Source organism: Silene latifolia, chromosome 7 (assembly GCF_048544455.1).
Source record: "Silene latifolia isolate original U9 population chromosome 7, ASM4854445v1, whole genome shotgun sequence".
NCBI classification, from domain to species: Eukaryota; Viridiplantae; Streptophyta; class Magnoliopsida; order Caryophyllales; family Caryophyllaceae; genus Silene; species Silene latifolia.
Window position 1 is genome coordinate 13,441,676 of NC_133532.1, and position 22,277 is coordinate 13,463,952.

Sequence of the window (22,277 nt, forward strand, 5' to 3'; positions counted from 1 at the left end):
TTTAAATTTGAATCAACTCCCTTCATTTTCCCGACTAGACTAGACTCGCATTAAACTAAGTAGAAACCTCTCCATCCTTGTGGTTCGACCCCGATTTATACTACTAAATTGGGTTACAAATTTTGTTGGTGATAAGAAACACGACACTACATACATAATACATTTTTGATATCATCAAAATGACGCCGTTGCTGGGGATGGCGTTAGGTTATACTTAGTTAGTTAGAGTCTTAGGCTTAGTCTTAGCTACTTGTTGTTTGCTTTAGTAGTTGTGTGTTTCTTGTAGAGTGTGTGATTGTTGCCTTACCCTAGTGTGTAAAAGCACTAGGAGTCTTACGGTTTGTCAAGTGCATGCCTAGGAGGAACCATCAAGCTTTGCTCTTTGACTTCGACCCCGAAAGGTTTTTTCGAGCATTAAGGAAAAGGACTATTGCAAGAGTTAGAACCTCCACTCAAGCCACTTCAAACCAAGCAAATTTATCCACCCAACCTACTATTGAAGACACACCATCACAACAACCAAACAACATAATTGAGCCTACAATAGAAAATCCATTTCACAACTTCCAATTTCCAAATAGCCCACCTCAAACACCACCCCCTCATATACCAAATCCACCACCAACAATGGCTTTATGTGACCATAACCGTCCTAACCACAATGATGCTTGTGACCCAATTAATTTCGGCACCTTGGCTCCCAACAACTTTGAGATGCACCCCGCCCAAGTGGGGTTGATTGAAAAAGACTTGTTCGGAGGACAAATTGAAGAAGATGCTCATGCTCATCTAAGAAAGTTCAAGAGAAAAGTCTCTATGATGAAAAAGAATGGGGTGTCCGAAGATACACTAAGGATGATGTTGTTCCCATTCTCCTTGACGGTTAAGGCGGACCGATGGTTGAATGTTCACCCTCCGGACACATTCACAACTTGGGACGCTTTAGCCAAGACATTCATGGCCAAGTACTATCCATCATCCAAGACCGTCATGCTTCGAAATAAAATCCACACTTTCCAACAAGAGGATGGATAATCCTTGGGTGAAGCATGGGATAGATATCAAGACCTTATCGCTAGTTGCCCTCACCATGGGATTCCGGATTGGTATGTCACCCAAACCTTCTTCCAAACCTTGTTGCCAAGAACAAAAAAAAATGGTGAATGCCTCCGCGGGAGGGGGATTTGATCATTTGGGTGATGAGAGGGCACTACTCTAATCAAGAAAATGGTGGACTCTTAGGCAAATTATGGCACAAGAGTGAATGTCTTGAGAAGAAGTAAGCACCCTTCCAAATTTTTAGGGAATGTGGAGACTAATGTTAAGCTTGATATGCTCAACAAAAAGCTTGAAGAGTTGAGTAAGAAGAAGCAAGTGAACCAAGTAAGCTAAGCTACCACATCTAATGGATCATCCATGGAAGAAGTAATGCAAAGATCAACTTGTGAGTCATGTGGAGGGATGGGTCACACCTATCAAGTTTGTGAAAATAACCATCACAACAACTTTCATGGGAACAATGTGCAAGAGGTGAATGCTTTCCAAGCATTTAACAACTTCTCCTACCGTTCACATAGGCCCTCTTTCAACAACAACCAAGGATCCAACCAAAGCTTTGCCAATCAACCTCAAGCATACCAAGATTATGGAGGTAACCATGGGAACCAAGGTAATCAAAACTTGTACCAAGGAAACCAAGCCAACCAAGGGTTTGGCCAAGGATTCAATCAATGGAACAACAACAATTGGAACAATCAAGGATACAACAATAATCAAAGGTACAAGTTTAGAGATCAAGGATATGGCTTTCCTCTTCCAATTCCCAACCAACCTTTCAACCAAGAGCCACCACCCCAAGCAAGTAATACCATGGGAGATGATAAATATGACAACTTAGTGAAGTTGATAGGGGATTTGGCAAGTAATACCCAACAACAAATCAAGAGTCTTGAAGCTAAAGTGGCTTCCCAAGCTCTCATGAGTTCTCAAAAACCACCGGGTGTATTTTTAAGACAAGGGCAAAACCCAAGGGACCCTATGAAGGCAAAGGAAGTTAATGCTATCATGGTTGGAGTTGAAGAGGAAAAATAAGAGTCATTTGATTTGCCAAGTCAAGAGGAGTTATCATACCCTACTCCCTTTTCCATGGCTGTGGAAACATTCCAAGAAGTTGACCATGAGCCCGAAAAAGAGAGCATGGGAGGCTATGTGCTTGAGAAAATAATGACAATTCATGGTACAAGCTTGGATATTGAAGTCGGCCCGGATAAGGGAGAGATGGTTATGACTACACCAACCACTATGAGTGAAGAATATGTGCTTGAAGAAATTGTGGAAGCACCAAACGTGATGGTAGAAGTTGAGAAGAGCCCGAAAAAAGAAGAGATGATCATAGTGGAAGAACACTCTTTGGACAATCAAGGAGGATCAAATGACACTTCAAGGTATGACAAATTTATGGACTTGATAATGAAAATGGAGACCTCCAATCCACCTTTGGTGGAGATGCCTCATTACTCCAAATTCCTTGAAGAAGTCATTTCTACAAGAGTGGACATTAGTGGCCATGAGCTTGATGCCTCAAGTGAAGAGTGTAATGTGGTCAAGTCTAAATAAATCCCCGTCAAACTTGATGACCCCGGGAGTTTCTCAATTCCATGTACCATTGGTGACCAAAAGGTGGATAGTGTTTTGTGTGACTTAGGGGCAAGTGTGAGTGTCATACCACTTGCCCTTGTAAAGAGGTTAAATATTTCAAGCTTAGCCCGCACTTCCATTACAATCAAACTTGCCGACGGGACAATCAAATCTCCAATTGGGATTCTCAAGGATATCATGGTTCAAGTTGGTAAGCTTCAATTCCTACCGATTTTGTTGTGTTGGACATTCCTATGGGAAGATGGTCTCGTATCATTCTTGGTAGGCCATTCTTGGCCACGGGAGGAGCTACCATAGATGTCAAAGAGGGACTATTGTCATTCAAAGTTGGGGAGGAAAAAGTTAAATTCAAGCTACCACATGCTTGAAAGAAAACCGTGATTCAAAACATGTTTGTCGTGGAAACGTTAGAACTCCATGAGAATGAAGATGAGATATCCACTTTGTAAATATTGTTTATATTTGTACATATACATATATACTTGTAAATTTAAGAAAATTCAAGAAAATGCTTAAAAATCGGAAAAAAATTAAAAATTCCAAAAATATTGCATTGTATATATATATATATATATATATATATATATAGGCAAGTTCTAATGAGTCCACCTAAAATGGTGAGTCCACTAAGTCCTAATCCTAGCCATTGATCAACTAAGATGGATGGTTGAGATTTTAAAATTTTAAGAAGAAAACTTTAATGTTTTATAACTGAAACTTTAATATATGAGTGTAACTTTATTTCTTTACAATTATAACTTTAATATTTAAGGTTATTTTATGAATAAAAATTTAAATTTAAGTTATAAAATTTTATTTTAAATATATAAAATCGATTTTTAAAAATAACTTTAATGTTTTACGAGTGAAACTTTAATGCTAAAAATTGAAACTTTAATTTTTTTAAACAATTTTTAATATAAAAATTTGAATTTATTTAATTTTACTGATTTTTAAATATAACTTTAATGTTTTACGAGTGAAACTTTAATCCTAAAAATTGAAACTTTAATTTTTTTAAACAATTTTTAATATAAAAATTTGAATTTATTTAATTTTACCGATTTTTAAATATAATATAACTTTAATGTTTTACGAGTGAAACTTTAATGCTAAAAATTGAAACTTTAATTTTTTTAAACAATTTTTTAATATAAAATTTTTGATTTATGTAATAATTTTACTGATTTATAAATATAACTTTAATGTTTTACGAGTGAAACTTTAACGCTAAAAATTAAAACTTTAATTTTTTTAGCCAATTTCTAATATAAAAATTTGATTTTAATTAATTTTACTAATTTATAAATATAACTTTAATGTTTTAAAGGTGAAACTTTAATGCTAAAAATTGACACTTTAATTTTTTTTAGACATTTTCTAATATAAAATTTTGATTTTAATTATTTTTGCTGATTTATTAATTTTATGGTTGTAACTTTAATGTTTTACGATTGTAACTTTAATCATAATTTATGAAACTTTATTTTTTTTTAGGAATGTAACTTATACTAATTTGAATTTAGTTTATGAAACTTTATTATTTTAGGAATGTAATTTTAGCATATCTACGAAACTTTAGTCCATATCTACGAAACTTTAGTTCATATCTTTGAAACTTTGGTCCATATCAATATGTCATTACCACCAAATCCCCTCCACAACAACCCTTACCCCGACAAATTGAAAAAAAAAAAAAATGAACAGGCGGCAGTATATGCGACCCCACGACCACAACGCCGACCACACCACCACGCACACGCCTCCCTCTTTTCCCGAGTTAGTAGTGGTGGTTGCCAAGACATCAAATTAGTATTGGTGGTTGCCAAGACATCATCACCACACATGACCTCCCACCAAAAAATCTGAAAAACCCAAACAAAAATTGAGAAACATGATGGCGGCAGCCTGACCCACCAACCACCATCACGACAACACGACACCACCACTATCAAATCTGAAAAAAAAAATAAAGAAACAAGGAGGCGGCGGCGGCCTGACACCAACCTCCACCACGACATCACCACCATCACTAGCCCCACACTTGACCCACCGACACCAAATCTGGGAAAAAAAAAAAAAAAAAAAAAGAAATGAGAAGGCTGCGGCAGAAGCGCGGCTGTGCTGCAGAGAGGAAGGAGAACTTGTGGGTGGACGTGGTGGTAGTGGTCCGTGAGACAGAGAGGCCCGCTGGGGGGAGGTGGTGGTGGTGAGAGTGTAAGAAAAGAGGATAGAGGAGGAGGTAGTGGTGGTGCGCAGTGGCAATCGTGTTTGGTGGTGAGCGGGGGCGGACGTGCTCGGTGGTGGCTGCGGAGTTGTAGAGAGAAGGTGGGGAGGAAGAGAGAGAAGTAAGAATGTGATTGTGAGGCAGTAAAATGAAATTTTAGGGTTTGGTAGTGTTTTTATATAGGGCTTCTATTTTGAGATTTAATCTTGACCTTTGATTTTGTTAAAATCTAATGGTGAGGATTAGGACTTATGGACTCACCTAAAGAAGGTGGACTCATTTGATCCTAATTCTATATATATATATATATATATATATATATATATATATATATATATATATATATATATATATATATATATATATATATATATATATATATATATATATATATATATATATATATATATATATATGTTTGTCTAATAAGTGGCGTAGGCACATGAGGAAAATTTGAAGAAAAAAGGAGACTTGAAGACGCTTGGTATAACCGTTCTTATCTCTCTCTCCATTACTATTCTTTTCCTTTATGTATTATTGTATACTTGGAGGAGGATGGATTTTGATGCCGAGGATGTTCCCCTTGAGGAACTGTTGGTTCTTTGGTGATGTGCTGCTAGGAATTAGACAATTGTTGCATTTTCCATTCATTTTATTTCCATTTCTCACATGCATTTGTTTCACATGTATATATGTGTTGCGTTTCCTTCTTGTTGCATTGAGTTTGTATATAAATTTTTGAACAAAATTTGCTCTATGAAGGGAGCATGATACCTTCTATGATGATATTGTCTAGGTCGTGTCTTTCCCCTCTTAGTGGCTTGCACCTTGTGACCTCCTTGTTAGGGTGTTTTCTTGCAAATACCCGGGAAATGAGGCTAGACCGGAAAGTTTTGACCACCATGTGAGACCAAGACCATAGACTAGGCCTAGATTTCGACATAGCTACTTTCATGTGAGGTTTAGAGCCTCTTTGGGACCGGTACATCCATGCCCGGTCTCACTTAGGTGTGAGCAGGCTCCTTGCGTGGCATGTTACATCACGACGCACAAGCATGGCGTCCTTTCCTTTTTAGACCATGAGATGTTCATTTATGTGCATATTTTGAAACAATTAGTTGCATCTCATTTTTGAGCCTCACATTGCCAAATAAGCCTAATTTTTCGACCCTTTAGACTAGGTCCTCTTTTGCTAAGCCCTTTTGAGCTTGAACCTCTCTTTTGACATCAACAAAACTAGCTACATACCATAAACAACCTTCCCTTATCAAGAAAGTTTCTTACATGTTGTTGGTTGTATGAAGAAGGGTGTTTTGAACCTCAGTTGATGAGTGAGTCGGGATAATGGTTTTATTTGGTTAGTTTGAATAAAGAGGTTTTGAAAAAGAAAAGAAAAGAAAATAGAAAAGAAGAAAAATGTAAGGAAAAAAAAAGAAAAGAAAAGAAAATAGAAAAGAAGAAAAATGTAAGGAAAAAGAAAAAAATTTACTTATACTTTGTTTGATGAGAAAAAGCCAAGCAACACTCCTTTCATCAATAGAGTAGAAAAAGGCGTTGCAAGAATAAATGGGCACTTGATGTTTTTCCTAAGTGAGTCGGGTTTACACAATTTTTGCTTGATTTTGGCAAGCCAATTTCTTGTTAGGGTGTAGACGTTACTCATTGGTTCCAATAAGGTGATAATTTTTGTGTTTTTCCAAAGTGAGTCGGGTTTGCACAATGTTTGCATAAATTCGGGAAACCAATTTTTGTTAGGGTGTAGACGTTACTCATGTGTTGCAATAAAGTGGAAGAAATGGAATTTTGGCAACTTCTTGATGTGTACCTCCACATTTTTCCAAAATGATGCTTGCACCAACCCCGTTTCCTCTCGTCACCTAACCCCGTTACAACCCTTGTTTCTCTTTATGCATATTTTCCTTTTTTTGTATCTCATGAATGGTCTTGTAGGATAGGATTCCATGTTAGATTGCGGGCATGTCTCTTGACATTTTATGTGTATATTAATTAGTGTATCTTTATTTGGTTCGGTTGTGTCACTGTGTGTACATGTTGAGTGTTGATCAAATTGAAACTACTGTTGTTATAATATTTTGATGGTTGAATCGATTGCAAAAAAAATTACAGCTATTCATAAATAATTCGTATTTAACTTTGTTAAGAGCATGAATATTCGAATATAACTACGTCTTTTACTTAGATGATTAAATGTCAAATAACACAATTATATGGATTACATACGACATTAGTACTATGTTGTAGCTTGTGAAATAACGTAACATCACTCCTCCTCTTCCCCCTCTTTCTCATACTAATCGCTCTTCTCTTCTCAACACTTCTTACCCCCACCCCATTGCACCTTACTCACCCTCTACCTCGTCTTACTCTTTGGCTCTGTTCTTTTGGACTGAAATTGTCAGAACTGAACTGAACTGAACTTAATGGAGCTGAACTGATCTGAATTGAACTGAACTGAAATAATAATAATAATAATAATAAAAAGATTATACTAATAATAATACCAATAATAAATAATATTATAATAACAATAATACCAATAATAATAATAAATATTATAATATTATTCATTAAGAATAATAATATATTAATATAATATAATAATAATAATAATAATAATAATAATAATCTAATAAGATATATAAAAAATAAAATAGTAATATAACAATAAATATAGTAGTAGTAGTAATAATAATAATAATAATAATAATAATAATAATAATAATAATAATAATAATAATAATAATAATATATTAGTAATATAAATGATGTCATTATGAATAATAATATAATATAATAATAACTAATAAATAAATAATAATAATAATAATAGGTCTAATATACTGTAATAACTTATTAATATAATAATATTAAATATAATAATAATAAATATGTGATGAATAATATTAATAATAATGAATATGTTAATAAAATAATAAATACTCCGTATAATATAATAACTTATTAATATAATAATATTAAATATTAAATATAATAATAATAATAATAATAATAATAATAATAATAAATATGTTATGAATAATATTAATAATAACGAATAAAATAATAAAATAATAAATATAATATAATAATAATGATAATAATAATAATAATAATCAAATATATTAAATATAAATATATTAATATAAACAATACGAATTAATTATTAATAAATATAATAGTAATATAATAAATATAAAAATAATATAATAATAGTAATAATAATAGTAAATACATTAATAATAATAATAATAATAAAAATAAAAATAATAATAATAATAATATCAATAAGAATATAAAATAAGAATAATAATATTAATGTTGAAATAAACTAATATGAACTGAACTGAATGGAGCTCAACTAAACTGAACTAAACTGAACTGGACTTATTAGAACTGAAATTAAGTCCAAAAGAACAGGGCCTTCGCATATACAATAAAAGATTCTTAATTCAATTTTAATTAAGTCATCAAATAAACGGCAACAATGCAATATTACTTCAGTTGTATGCAACAATGCGCAGGGAAAAAGAACGGCGGAAGGAAAAGGTGTCATTATAGCGAACCATAACAATACAGCATACGGAAAGTCACGCCGAAGCATGCGCTGCCAATAAAGCACCTCGGTAAGAGACATGTCAGGCCCAAAAAACAAAGCTAAATGTTTGTGGATTGTCAAACAATATGAAAGGCTATTGTAAAACAATATGCAAGGCCAACAAGTTAGGCCCAATTACACCACAAAAAGACAAGACCGCAAAAAGACAAGAAATGTTGAACTATTCATCCTACCAATGCCAAAAAATGCACTCTTAACTCCCCTTGCACACTTTTATATATAAGGGGGGCACACTCTTAACTCCCCCTGCACTTTTATATAAGGGGGGATTTGATTTCCGAGGTTACTATTTAGACAAGACAAGTGTTTTGCCAAAAAGATTACAAAGGTTTACTATTTAGATTAACTTTTTCAATATTATTTTCGTCTCAATCAATTCTTTACGGAATTTATCTTATATTCAAACACGACCATTTTTGTAATTTTACTATTTCAGTTACAAACTGATCACATTAATACTCCATAACAAAATACAAAGCAATTGCGCAACCGGTTCAGGGAGCCATAGTTACTTTATTCCACAAGCAAAAGAAAAGCAGGCTTTACACCTTCACCGGTACATACTAATTCCACCGGAACTGCGGCACAGAATCATAAAACTCCGTCCCTTCATTATTTACCAATGGTAAAAATCCATACTGCAGTATTCTTCCACAGCTTAATTTCCATTGTGCAATTCTAAGCATATATAGCTACTTACTATTAACAGAAAGACGAGAAAGTATACAGATACCCAAGTTGCGAGATACTGAGTACACGAAAAGTGATACCAATGGAGTTCACTTTGTACAGTTGACTTACATGGTATTAACATCACATAAGCAGGCTTCAATGTCCGGAAGCTAATAGTACTGTACTTTGACCACCAGTCCGATGGTCACTAATGGAAGGTGTCAGTGTAGACGTTGAACCAATAGAGCCGTTGCCAGATTGTGACGGTATGGAATACTCTGGTCGGAGTGACATGGATGATGGAGATGGAGAAGGCAAAATAGCTGACATGGACCCACCCAAGTAGGGAGAAACCGGCATCTCAGCAAGAGATGATGCTGACGGACTGTAGTTCATCATACCAACTGGATGATCAAACTTACATGTCGTGCCAAATTTGCAATACCCATTTTGCATATAGAAGGTGCACGGTTGGGTTCCCTGTAAAAATCGATGGTAATCAGCACAAAGTATAGCAATACAACAACACAACTACACAGTGTCTCGAGGTATACCGATATATGTGGCCTAACCTTTGAGCTAAGAATAAAAAGAGGTGGTTTTCAGATGACTCGTGATAAAAATTTCATAAGGAATTTGCAACGAATGACCGCTAATTACAATAAAAAAGCACATACAGTTCAGCGAGCCATTTTGGTTTATTTTATCATTATATCGAACCATAAAAATAGCGTGTCTTGGGATCCGTCAGAATGGCAACCATAGAAAAACATTGTCAATCAGCAACTTCTCAATATCCGACATTTAGACACTATGACACTTCAATTCGAACCAAAACATGAGAATATTTCATATATTAGCCACACTTGGACATGCACTCGTGTCGAATGCTTCTAACCATATCTAAATCTAAGTAATATATTTGAGGCGCAATGCTGCGTACATTCGAACCCCCTACCATTCCTAGGCAGAAGTGTTTGAAATAATGGAGCAATGTTGTTGCATTATGAATACATTCAAGTTAGGTTTGTCCTACAACTCATTCAATTAAGAAGACATCACACAAAACATGGAACTGTTGTTATTTACTGGAATCTATCTAGGATTAAGGGTATGTTTAGATTGAGAGATTTAGAGGGAAAAGAAAGGGAGGGAGAGTAGAGGATTTAAAATCCCTTGTTTGGATAGTAAATAAGGGTGGAGGGAAATGGAGGGGGAGAGATTTGGAGGGATCCATTTTCCCTCCTCCAAGCCTAATCAAAATCTCTCCACAATAGGCAAGATTTGGAAGGAAATTGTATCCAAACAACCACACTCCATTCCCCCTCCCCTTCCCTTCTTTCCCTTTCCCTTCCCTCCTTCCCCCTCCCCTCCCTTTCCCTCCACTTTTGCTATCCAAACACACCCTAAGGGTGGCTTATGTGCAACAAGCTGACCAATGAAATGGAACGAAGGACAACTACGAGTTTCAAATTAGGTACATCTACTTTGACAAAGTGTACCAGAAACCAAGTTCTCTAAAGTTAGGGTCAAACAAATCATCCGAGTGTGAGATTGTCGAAGGAACACAAACAAATTGAAGAGAGAATTGAACATGTATGGAGTATATCACAAGATGCACACTTTTCTACACATCAGTAAAATACTCCGGATAGCTACTTCGTGAACTTTTGTTTCACGTATTTGTAGTATGTTTTTTGTGCATCCAATCCCACCGGCTTACATACGTTGGGATCCTCCTAAACCCAAGATCAGTGCAATACTGCTAATCTGCTATCCATAATATTGCAAATAATGCACCAAAAACGTTCATGACACACAACAATAACAAATCCATTTTAAGGCTTATGGGAGGATATTATGTTCGCTTCACATGTAGAGTCTGTACTCTGTAAAAGACTAGCGGGCATCTCTGCCTTCAAAATTTTTCATACTCAGTTTTTTTTCTTAGGATGGAAAGAAAATTGAACCTTTTAGCCCCCATCATTCCCCTAGGTAAACATGCCTACTAACCAATGGAGAAACTATCCCCCCTTCCCGCTTTCTACCAAATTCACCCCCAATGCAAGGTGTAAGCGAATCTTACTGAGCATTTTCCGAAATGACTACTTAGATTACAGTCATCAAACTAACACTAGCACTCATGGACTCCATTGTTAAATGGACATCAAACAAGAGCTGTTGCAGAAGTTAACGAGTTTTCATAAGAAATAGCCAATGTATTCACGACATAGAGAGGCTACTTCTGAATGACCTATAATGAAAATTGTGTTCGAGATTCATCCTGCTTCAAAATAAAATGAAGCACAACCAATTTAGTGTGGCATTTTACTATATTCCAACATGATCCAAATAGTAGGTCTTCGTCAAACATACAAAGCATGAGATAGATGTGACCACAAACCATGCATACCCAGATAAGGCTTTAATACAACCTTATCAGGGGTATCTTAGTAGCAGTATGAAAAGAATCCGTGCAAACTGCTAGCAGTTAAAATTCGAATATCACAATGCCAAAAGCAGAAGTGAGGGTAGGGGCGGCCCTCTTAACCTAGATCAAGTCCCTTTATTGGATGTTGAACTGTGGGAAAGAGATACAAAAGTGGAAGATAAGACTTACAGGACGAAGAGGTAGGCCGAGTGGACCAAGGAAACAAGCTGCAGCTCTGTCTGGTGGATGATGAAATCTACAAGAGGCGCCAAACTTACAACTACCTGTTTTCAAGTAGTATTGACACTCAGGTTCACCTGGTCTCTCTGGAAAGCTAAGTTCTTTAACACTACTCGCAGACTGCCCTATAGAAGTTGGTAAATTAGGATAAGATCCTGGTAAAGCATGTCTAGGGGTTACTCCATATACCGAAGCTCCAGCAGTTTGAGCACCAGGAGATAAAGCAGGCTGTACAGACCCCTGCATTCAAATAGGACAATAAATTATCAGAAGATTTTCAACTCCTGCTACAAAATTCAACTGATTTCTTAGAAAGACAGACTCGTGTTAATGTGATGAGAGACCAAGCCTTTTAACATGAACCCTACCCATGAACCCGCTAAATAATATAACTACCCCATTTGACTTCTTATATGGGTTAGTAATAGTATCATGATAATATTAATATGAGACTGTCTAATATGAGACTGTCAAATATAACTTAAGAAGCGAAGACTACTTACTGAGTATGAACCCCAACCAGGCATGGGAACAACCCCTGGAGAAAGAAGCATGGGGCCGTAAGACCCTGGAACGAAAGAACCAGGTACAAGAGGAGGCCTTGTTGCTCTATAGCTAGTAGACGACCCGGAAGCTTGTTCAGTTATAGGAAGAGAAGGAGGCTGCACTGTTGGATAAAATGGAGGTGCAGCTGCTGGCATTGGCATGCCAGCTGGTTGAGGATGATGGAATTTACAAGTTCTCCCAAATTTGCACTGCCCCGTACTCAAATAATAGGAGCATTCTTTCTCACCCTGTTCGAGAAGACAGACATATAATTGAAAAAGAGACCTGAATCACATAAAATTAAGCAAGTCTATTGGCTAGCACAAATACTTATGTAAGGCGGTTTCACATAATTATTATTGTAAAAATGTGTGGTATTTATCCAAGAGTCTGCTATGAAAATAGTTACTACAAGTTTCTTATACAGGGGTATTTGGCAATTAACATGCAACCTTACAACATCTTTGTGTGACACCGCTTTACAAATTACAAGAGACTTCTTCATTTGTCAAAAACATAAATGGATGTAAGAGTTTAGTTTGAACCGGTCGTAACGGGAGACCGTGATAGTTTAGGGGTGCATCAGTTAGCGATCCACCAGCATTTCTTGGATGATTGAACTTGCAAGTTGCACCAAATTTACAAGTTCCCGTCTTCAAATAGTACTGCACAAGGGGGTGATACAAGTAAACAAACAGAGTGAAGCACTTAATCTCTGTACTGCACGTCACAAATTGCAGATCACCAAAAACTCACTTGACATGAAAGTTCGCCTGGACGTTCTGGGTATTCTCCTCCAACTAATCTAGATGCCACAACAACCTAGACAACAAGAAAAACCCAATTGTCATTGTTATGCCTGGAAACAGCCACACCAAGATTTGAATGGACTGAAATTGGGCCGACTGCTACTTCACAAAACCAAAAGCAAGAACACCTTAATGAGCTGTTTTACTTTATTCCATCATTGGGCTGAGCTTGTATCACAACAATCCTCGTCAGTCAAAGTTTCAGGTACTACCAACACAGTCTTTATAAGTTTAGAAAGATATCTAAGTCTGTCGATATTAATACACCCTTTCTTATAAACCATTGCCCATTGAAGAGTGACAAACCATATTTCTCGTTCATTTGTTCATATTCTCCCATCAAACAACCTTCCAGTTCAAACGCATACTCCTTCACAGTTTCAGGAACGCTCTCGGCAATCTAGCAATGTACATGATATACCATCAGCCGGAAATAAGCCAGGGCTTACTGTGATGATCTTCCCCTTTAGGCTTCTATTGTCATTTATTTATATCCTTTACTTCATTATGTTATCACTTCACCCAGGGAATGTAAGCCTTTAAACAAGACATTATCATTACTCGAGAATTTGATAATCTACCAGTAAGTAGACTCCTATTCAGTGTACGAGAACTTGCATTCGCTCAAACATGCAATTTCCACACCAAATCAAAAACAATAAAAAACACCAACAAAGAATTTCACAACAAGAAGCAAAATGCAGGTGATTCAAACAAAAACAGAACACATGAATGAGGTAAAGAGTAAACAACTGACCGCAGCACGGTCACGAGGATGGTTGTAACGGCAACGACTACCGAACCCACATGACCCAGTCCGCATATAATACACACAATCAGATACTCCAGGCCGCTCAGGGTACGCCTCCTGACCGGATATACCTAACCTCCACATGGACTCTGCATTTTCCACACAAAACCCAATCAAACATAAATATCACCAACACTAATCCACAACATAAACAAAACATTAAAAAAACTGAAAAATTACTCCTACATTTTCAGCAGAAACACATAATTTCACAAAATAATACTTGAAGATCATGATTATATACTTAGCATACAAGGCTAAAAATGACCCATCATACATTCATACCCTACATAATTAAAAAATTAAGAATAAATATCATCACAACAATAAACCCCCTAAAATAATAATTAAAATAACCTAACACAAAATTAAAAAAATCTAAAAAAAATTAGACAAAAACAAACAAAATCACACATGGACCCTACATTTCCAATAAAAACCCACATAATTTCATGAAGAAATACTCACTTTTACACCATAATTCATTACAACAGTAAACCCTAAACAGTAAAAAAAATGATCAAAACAAAAAAATAACAAAAACCCACAAAAATTTACTACCTTCAAGTCCAGTTTCACCCCATTGGGTTGCAGGATGATCAATCTCAGACCCTTGATTCCTTCCGTACAACTCCATTTTTCACTTAAAATCACAGTAAAACAGTAAAATAATAATAACAATAATGATAATAATTGACAAAGTTCTTACCTTTTTTGGGTAATACTTAAAGATGGTGATGAAGATTGTACAGGGTAGTAATTAATTTAACAATGCAATGGTAAAAATTAAAAAAAGTAGGAGAATGTATATATATATGTTTTTTTTTTAAAAAAGAGATTAAAATGATGAAGAAAATTGGATAAATTTAAGGGGGGAATCAATACTATTATAGAACCCCAAGCTTCAAAGTGTGATCACTAGGAAAGTGAAACTATGCTAAAAATGTAATCTTTTTTGTCCTTTTATTAATATTATTTTTTTATTGTTTTTTTTTTTTGGATTTTTCTTTTTCTTTTTCTTTTTCTTTTGTTGTTGTTGGGTGTTTTTTTTTTCTCTCTTTGTTTTTTGGGTTCACAATATTTCTCACTTTTAATGTGACGGAATTTAGGAGTGAGGGAGTGGGAATGGGAGTGGGAGTGGGAGTGGGAGTGGGAGTGGGTGTGTGGCTTGTTGGAGTGATGTAGTGAGTGTATTGGCTAAAAGGAGTTACCTTGACTTGACACTAAAATTCATAATCGGGTTATTTTGATCGGGATTGTTGTATGGCTTATTGTATTGACTAAAAGAAGTTTAGCTTGACTTGATACTAGAACTTGTAATTGGGTTATTTTGATCGGGATTGTAGTACGGCTTATTCCAATTCAATTTACATTTGGATTATGGCTTTAAGCAGTAGAGAACCTTAGTTATACCGAGCTGAATTTTCATAATACAATGTCAAATTATCGGTCGTTCTCCCTTGACTCAATAATTCACTCTTAAATATTTGACCACAAAATCAATAATCTGAACCTCGATCTCCCTTATTATTCACTCCAAGATCTGTCACTGACTTATAGATTATTTCGATTGGTGGGTGGTTATGACAGTGACGAATTTGGGAAATGTTCTCACTTTGAGTACCATGAAGATGTTGGAGCTACTTTTACATAAAAAGGTACTCCTATAATATATAAACTTCCATCTGTTTTGCTAGTATTTGGACAAAGTAACCATATTAAAATTTAGTATTTGGGTATTATGAGATCCTAGATCTTTGTACATTGATCTGCCAATGGTTGCGACTTGCGGGTTGTATAATTTGCATTATTTGAAGGAGTGGTTATCGAATTGTGTTACTTTTAACTGGTTTAAATATTTTTTTACTATAACTATGTATGTAACATATTGAAATATTGATATTCTTCAAATGCATGTAAATTATTTGCCATGGTTTCCAACAATAGGTCTTGGTATAGACGGGTGGGGCGAACAGACGGGTAAAGACTTCTAATAAAATGGGTAGGGGGGACAAGGTGGGGCACCCCATGTGCTTCCCACTTTATAGCAAAATGGGTATTTTGTGAGAGGAAATAGTATCCGTCTATACGTATAGACGGATAGTGTCCGTCTATAATGAGAATTTGTGGGTTTCCAAGGGTTAAGAGGTAATTAAAGTAGTAAAGCCTAGTATCTAAATGTAAAGCAAAAGCACAAAAGAGTTGAAAAGGACATCCCAAAGTCCAAATGCACTTGACCCATCCCACTTCCTACCTACTATTACTTGATTCTATTATTCCAATTTAAAAACTAATCAACACATATTATATACTTGAATATCATAAAACAAGTTTTTTGTCAGTCCGCGAATAATTAATTTTTATTCCATCCATATTTCAAAATATTAGCCGAGTTGTATCGAATTTTCACTCTATCGTTGCAAAATATCGCCTGAAAAATCACCGAGATTCACTGCGATCCACCCACATTGGCTGTACTAAGGACTGATTATACCGCGACGACAGCAATTACGACCGATACCGAGATTTTGAACTTTTGTTTCACTCATATACACTACTTGAACCGACGAATATAATCGTTTTAACCAATAATAAGTGTTGAGAAATTATTATAATAATTAAGAAAAAAAAAAGGGAAATTCTATGGGCGTTGAAGTTAGTTAGTTTGTTGGCATATTAAGATACCCGCCAAAACGTGAGAAAGTCTTTGGCATTTATTAATACAAGCTACCTTACTTAGAGGCTCTTTGTTTTCTGTATTAATTAAAGAGCTTCAACTTTTAGAATTTTTATTCTTCAACCGACATCTTTTTCTTCCCAAATTACAATACTACCCTTTTCATGAATAAAACAAATGCTAACAAATGATATTTCATGTACAACGGTACAAGTCATATTCCAACTGACCACCATCTGATTCATCACTCATCAGTCACCCCAATTTACTACTAACCCGCAAATTCTAGTGTAAGACGGTTTTACACAAAAACAATACGATATAAACAACAAAAATTAGAAAAGAACACGTTAAGATTATCCAAGAAAAGAAAATAAAATTATACTATGACACTCGAATTGAACATGAAATTGATGCCCTTGGTAACCCGGTCAATGTGCTTGCAAGCTAATGTATCGGAACAATATGCCTTACCGAAAGGCATATATCCAACTCGTGCAAAATCGATGCCTTTTGCAGAAAAAATTTGATTATGTTAAGCTCCCTTGTCGTCCCATAGTAATATTGTATCATGATTCGTTTGAGATTAGACTGGAAACATAGAGGGGTTGCTTCAGTTGATTCCCAAATCCCAACCCTGGTTTTCCAAATCAGCTACCCCTCCTTGAATATAAGCAAGATCCGCGAAGAATCCCTGAAATAAACGCAGAAAACACTTGACGATACAATTGCCACATCTATTCAATTAACCTGATGTTATTAAGGCTAGCTAACGCGCCAAGTTCTAACTAGAATTCATTATGTCATAGGCCTCATAGCATCTTGCGCGAGTGCTAACTCCTAAATCATCCTTTTTCCAAACATTCAAATAAGTATGGCTTTTAAACCCAACATCAAATAAACTGTAATCTATGATAGGCGGGCTTCATGCACTAACCTCTGGGAAAGCAAGTGTTTCTAAGTTAGGGGAACAGGCGAGAATCTCCAATAGCGTTTTATCCAATCTCGCCTCACTTGAATTCCAACCCAACTCTTAAGGTTTTTAAATTGTGAAACATGGGCAGTTCATCTTTCGACTCGCCTCCAAAATATATGTACTGCAATCATGGTAAATAAATGATTTGAGACGGAAAGAGTAGAAAGGAGTGCCAAGAGTGGGTTACTCTAAGAAATAGAATGTAATCAAAAATGCAGAACGAAGAGCGGTAAATAAATGATTTGAGACGGAAAGAGTAGAAAGGAGTGCCAAGAGTGGCTTACTCTAAGAAATAGATTGTAATCAAAAATGCAGAACGAAGAGCAAGGGGCAGACCTCGACAAAACAACCAAGCAGAGATAAATGCTGAACATTAGACACGAGTCTGACAAGGCTAAGTTGGATCCGATAAGAAAGCACAGCATAAGAAATCCCAGCAGAGTCAAATCGCAAAGGCAACCTAACGTCCAGATTAGCTTGGACGAGAGCATTCATATTTGTGACGGAGTAGTGAAATGCTAGATTGTCATCATAGTGAAAATACTGCAAATTCGGGGTATTAATAACCACAAGGTCGCTGTTTCTGTCGTCATCATGTCCATATTTATTAATAATTAATACCAATCTCCTAAGAGACTGGGAACAGACGGCCAGACGATCTGAGTGGAACCACTCACAATAAGCACATTCAAGATCTTCAAGGGAAGGACAACCGGAAACTAATTTAGTAAGGAAATCATCCCGAACAATGAGAAAGGAATAGAGGTGAAGTCGTTTTAAGTTAGGGAGAGAAATGAGGGAGAATTCATCACCATCGAGTTTGAGATTGGAATCAAGCTTCAACATTTCCAAGAAATGGCAAGCGAAGAGTTGGTGAGGAAGCCGACAATCACATGGATTTCTTACGTGAAAGGAGAGGTCAAGCTCCCTAAGGCCACGGTGAGCCAACGGATAAGAAATCCATGTTTTAAGACGAGAAGGTTGCAAACCAGGGAAACACGGTCCATAACAAGAACCAAAAAGACAAGAATTTTTACGTTTGCCCCCACCCACATGAAGTCTATACCGGGTAAGAGGCTGTCCTGACAGCGTTAAATTATTCAAAACATGATCGACAAAGGAGACAAAAAGAGGGAAGCGATCAGGTAGATGGGGATAATGTTGACAGTGAGATAGAGGGGAATCATCCAAGTCTACAGACGTTAGACAAGTGAAGGCAAGTCTCCTCATACTCTTACACAATACTTGCGTAGCAGCAACATCCTTGGTTGGGAGCAGAGACACTATTCTGCTCACCAATTCATCCGGTAAACTAGTTAACCTATCGACACTGCGACATGCCTTCTTCGAAACAAGTCTACTTGTAAAGCGCTTTTTCGTATTCCAATCCATACTTCTTTTCACACTGCTACCTGAACAACAATCGACCACCGATGATATTTATTACGAATTTTAGGAAACTTGAAACTTTTACCTCCACAAATTTGAAACTTTTACCTCCAATGAAAGGACTTTAAATAAAGTTCTTAGGGGGCATTTGTTTCGCGCATGGTTATGGGTTTAGAATCAGGAATCATACCTGGGTGGTATGGGGTTGGAACTCCATCTTGTGTTTGTTTCATTTGTAAGCGGTATGGTTAAAGGTAAAATACGTAAAATGCAATACTTTAAATAATAATTTTAACATATCAAAATATGAAAATAAAGATTTAATCAAATAATTATAAAAATATTTTCACATTTTTTGTTTATTATAATTTGATACACATGGGTATCAATCTCATACCCACCCCTTCCTTGGGTATGAGAAACCCATACCTCATGGATTTGAGCTATGGGTATAAAGCCTATGAAACCCCAAATTCGCCAAACAAACACTTGAAATGGGTTTGACTCATTCCAAACTCATACCTCATACCTTTAGTGAATGAACCAAACACCCCCTTAAGAGTATTGGTAATGGACAAAATTAAAATAAAGATATATATTCATTGGTCAATTTATTTTGGTTTCTGGGACAAACTTGGTTTCAAATGAAAATAGCATTTGACAAACTCACCAAAATAAAGTTCTTGTGACAACTGACAAACCCAAGAACAAAAACTGCTCATTGCTATTGCTACCATGATTATGAGATCGTACAAATATAAGGTCATTTCCATGATTACAGCTCTGATATCATGATTATAAAATTCTTAAAATAAAGTTCTTCATTTCCATGTCATAATACGGTTCTGATACCATGATTATATTTGTACGATCTCATACATCATCGAAATATACCACAAAATACCGAGTATTTCCGAAACGCTTGTATTATCGTATCATGGTATCAGAGCCGTAATATTCATAATAGACAAAGTCGCGATAACAAGCTTTAGAACCGATTGACAAAACAATCTAATTGCTAAAGTATACGACAACAGTTTTAATTTTGATTATATTGTAATGCTATACAAATCTATTTAATAGAACTGATTAATTCGTATATAGAAAATTATCGGCCAAGTTTATCGATAAATTCATAAATCACTGTTCTGGTCCGCCATCGGGTGGATGCAAAAAAGTTCCGTCTCGATTATATGTTTACCTTGGGAATGTGCGGGATATATATTTTAATCGAGGTAAACAAATAATTTTGACAGAATAAGAAAAGCAATGAGGAATACCGTGGTTGTCGCCTTGCATCTCTATTTCAGATTATACATAAAATCAATCAATGGAATTTTATAATTTGTGTTTTGTGTTGGACTGTTGGGGCCTGGGGGGTGAGAAAGGGGTTTGGCCTTCATAAGTATGAGAATGAGAATGGCAAGTTATCACATAATCCCAAATTAGCCCTTGTCAAACATTAGGGCCGACTCGGTCCGCCCCTTTGGTCGATTTTTACCCAGACCCGTGAGGACGTGACTAATAGGAAATAAATACTCCCTCCGTACAAATCCAAAAAATAACATGGTAAAAATTAGGGAAACCAAGAAAAGAGGATAAAAGTGGGGACAAAAGAGGAAAGCAACCTTGTATTATTGGGTTGGTGTGTGGAGCACAAGTTGGTATTTATGTAAATATAAGGATGAAATAAGGATATTATTGTCAATTTACAGTCAATTTATAGTATGTTACCTTTAGATTGATACGGACAATTTAGGCAAGTGTTACCTTTAGATTGGTACGGAGGGAATACAATTGTTGGATTTCAACCATAACCTTAAGGTTCTGGCTGAGATGGTTCATCTATCAGTGACTAACCCGAGTCGACCCGTCAGAAACTACGGTTGGGCTTGGGTTGAACAAATCCAACCTAGACCGTTCCTTGACCTGCCTCCAGACCTGCGGGTATGGCTCGCCAACCCAGCCTATGGACAGTGTGCCATGTGTCCTATTCTAGCTCAATTAATAAACTATACTACCAGTTGTAGTATAATTGGCGGGATAAAATCCGAGTTTTATAATAAAATTTTCAAGTTTTTTTTTTAGAGAATATAAGTTATATACTACTCCCTCCTAGTTGAGTGTTGGTTCTCTTTCTTTTGGATACCAAAATTAAGGATATGAATTTGGATCACACAAAACATTCTATTCCACATGAAATTGAATTTGGACCACACAAAACTTACCGGAAAAAAAAAAGGAGAACCAACACCCGACTAGCATGGAAATGGTAAGGGGAACCAACATTCAGACTAGGAGGGAGTATAAAGTTTCTGAACTCACCCACTTAAACATAAGCTTTGTTAAATGTACGCTTGTACGATACTATTATACAAATGGAAGTACAATATATTTAAGAGTCGTTTGGTTGCATATACAATTCGTCGGAGTGGAAAATCTAATAAATTGGCATTTTATAAACTTGTTTGGTTGCCAAAAACAAACGAATTAATACTTTGACTAGTGTAGATCCCGCGCAAATGCGCGGTAAATATAGGCCTTTTAATTTTTAGTGTATTAGTTATAGATTTTAGATTTATATCTCACAAATTTTTATAAAAAATAACTAATATTAAAATTAATCAAAAGAATTGAATAATTTCATGAATTGTGTTTTTTATGAAAATATTTTAACTACATCAAATTATTTTAAAACAAATTCTTTTTTCGTCACGAAGTTAATAATAGGAGATATAGTTTTTATGTATAGATTATTTTAAATGGAAAATTAGTTTAATAAATGAAAATCTAATTTGTTTCCATGCATAAGTTTGAGCACTTTGGAGGGAAGACTTTAGAGAAGTTGTATTATCTTAGTATATAGCAGGATTTATATATACTTTTTAAATTTGCACCTCATTAATATTTATCAGTTCACTCAATTGTATTTTGATATGAAACAAAATAAATGAAATGGAAAACTAATAAAAAAAATTATTTAAGTTGTGAATTTTTTTAGTGAATATTTCTTTTCACGAAGCTAATAATAAAGCATGTGTCAATTTATTCTCTACAGTAATAATTATTGCATTACTAAAAAAATTAGCAACTTATACTTTATAGTTTAATATCAATTTTATTTTATTTTAATGTAAAAATCATGATTATGAATTTATTTAAAAAATAGAGTTTATTTATAAAAATATATTCATTTAAAGATAA

At 35.4% G+C, this 22,277-nt stretch overlaps 2 protein-coding genes and 1 non-coding gene across 3 annotated transcripts; all 3 read right to left on the bottom strand.

The window, feature by feature from the left end:
• Positions 1-990: 990 nt before the first annotated feature.
• LOC141593897 (small nucleolar RNA R71) lies at positions 991-1,097 on the bottom strand. The gene has a single exon (XR_012521952.1). It is a non-coding gene; the product is annotated as a small nucleolar RNA R71 (small nucleolar RNA).
• Positions 1,098-8,993: 7,896 nt separating this feature from the next.
• LOC141591785 (zinc finger CCCH domain-containing protein 58-like) lies at positions 8,994-14,816 on the bottom strand. Its single transcript, XM_074412245.1, has 8 exons — positions 14,741-14,816; positions 14,593-14,674; positions 13,978-14,120; positions 13,168-13,233; positions 12,957-13,076; positions 12,369-12,659; positions 11,815-12,105; positions 8,994-9,674 (listed from the first exon to the last, which is right to left on the bottom strand). Exons 2-8 carry the CDS (start codon positions 14,666-14,668, stop codon positions 9,351-9,353), a joined length of 1,311 nt encoding a protein of 436 aa, XP_074268346.1. The 5' UTR covers positions 14,669-14,674; positions 14,741-14,816; the 3' UTR covers positions 8,994-9,350.
• A 2,521-nt stretch (positions 14,817-17,337) lies between these two features.
• LOC141590901 (F-box/LRR-repeat protein At4g14103-like) lies at positions 17,338-20,441 on the bottom strand. The gene is made up of 4 exons (XM_074411414.1): positions 20,354-20,441; positions 18,021-19,096; positions 17,646-17,805; positions 17,338-17,402 (listed from the first exon to the last, which is right to left on the bottom strand). Exons 1-3 carry the CDS (start codon positions 20,370-20,372, stop codon positions 17,719-17,721), a joined length of 1,182 nt encoding a protein of 393 aa, XP_074267515.1. The 5' UTR covers positions 20,373-20,441; the 3' UTR covers positions 17,338-17,402; positions 17,646-17,718.
• Between the last annotated feature and the right edge of the window lie 1,836 nt (positions 20,442-22,277).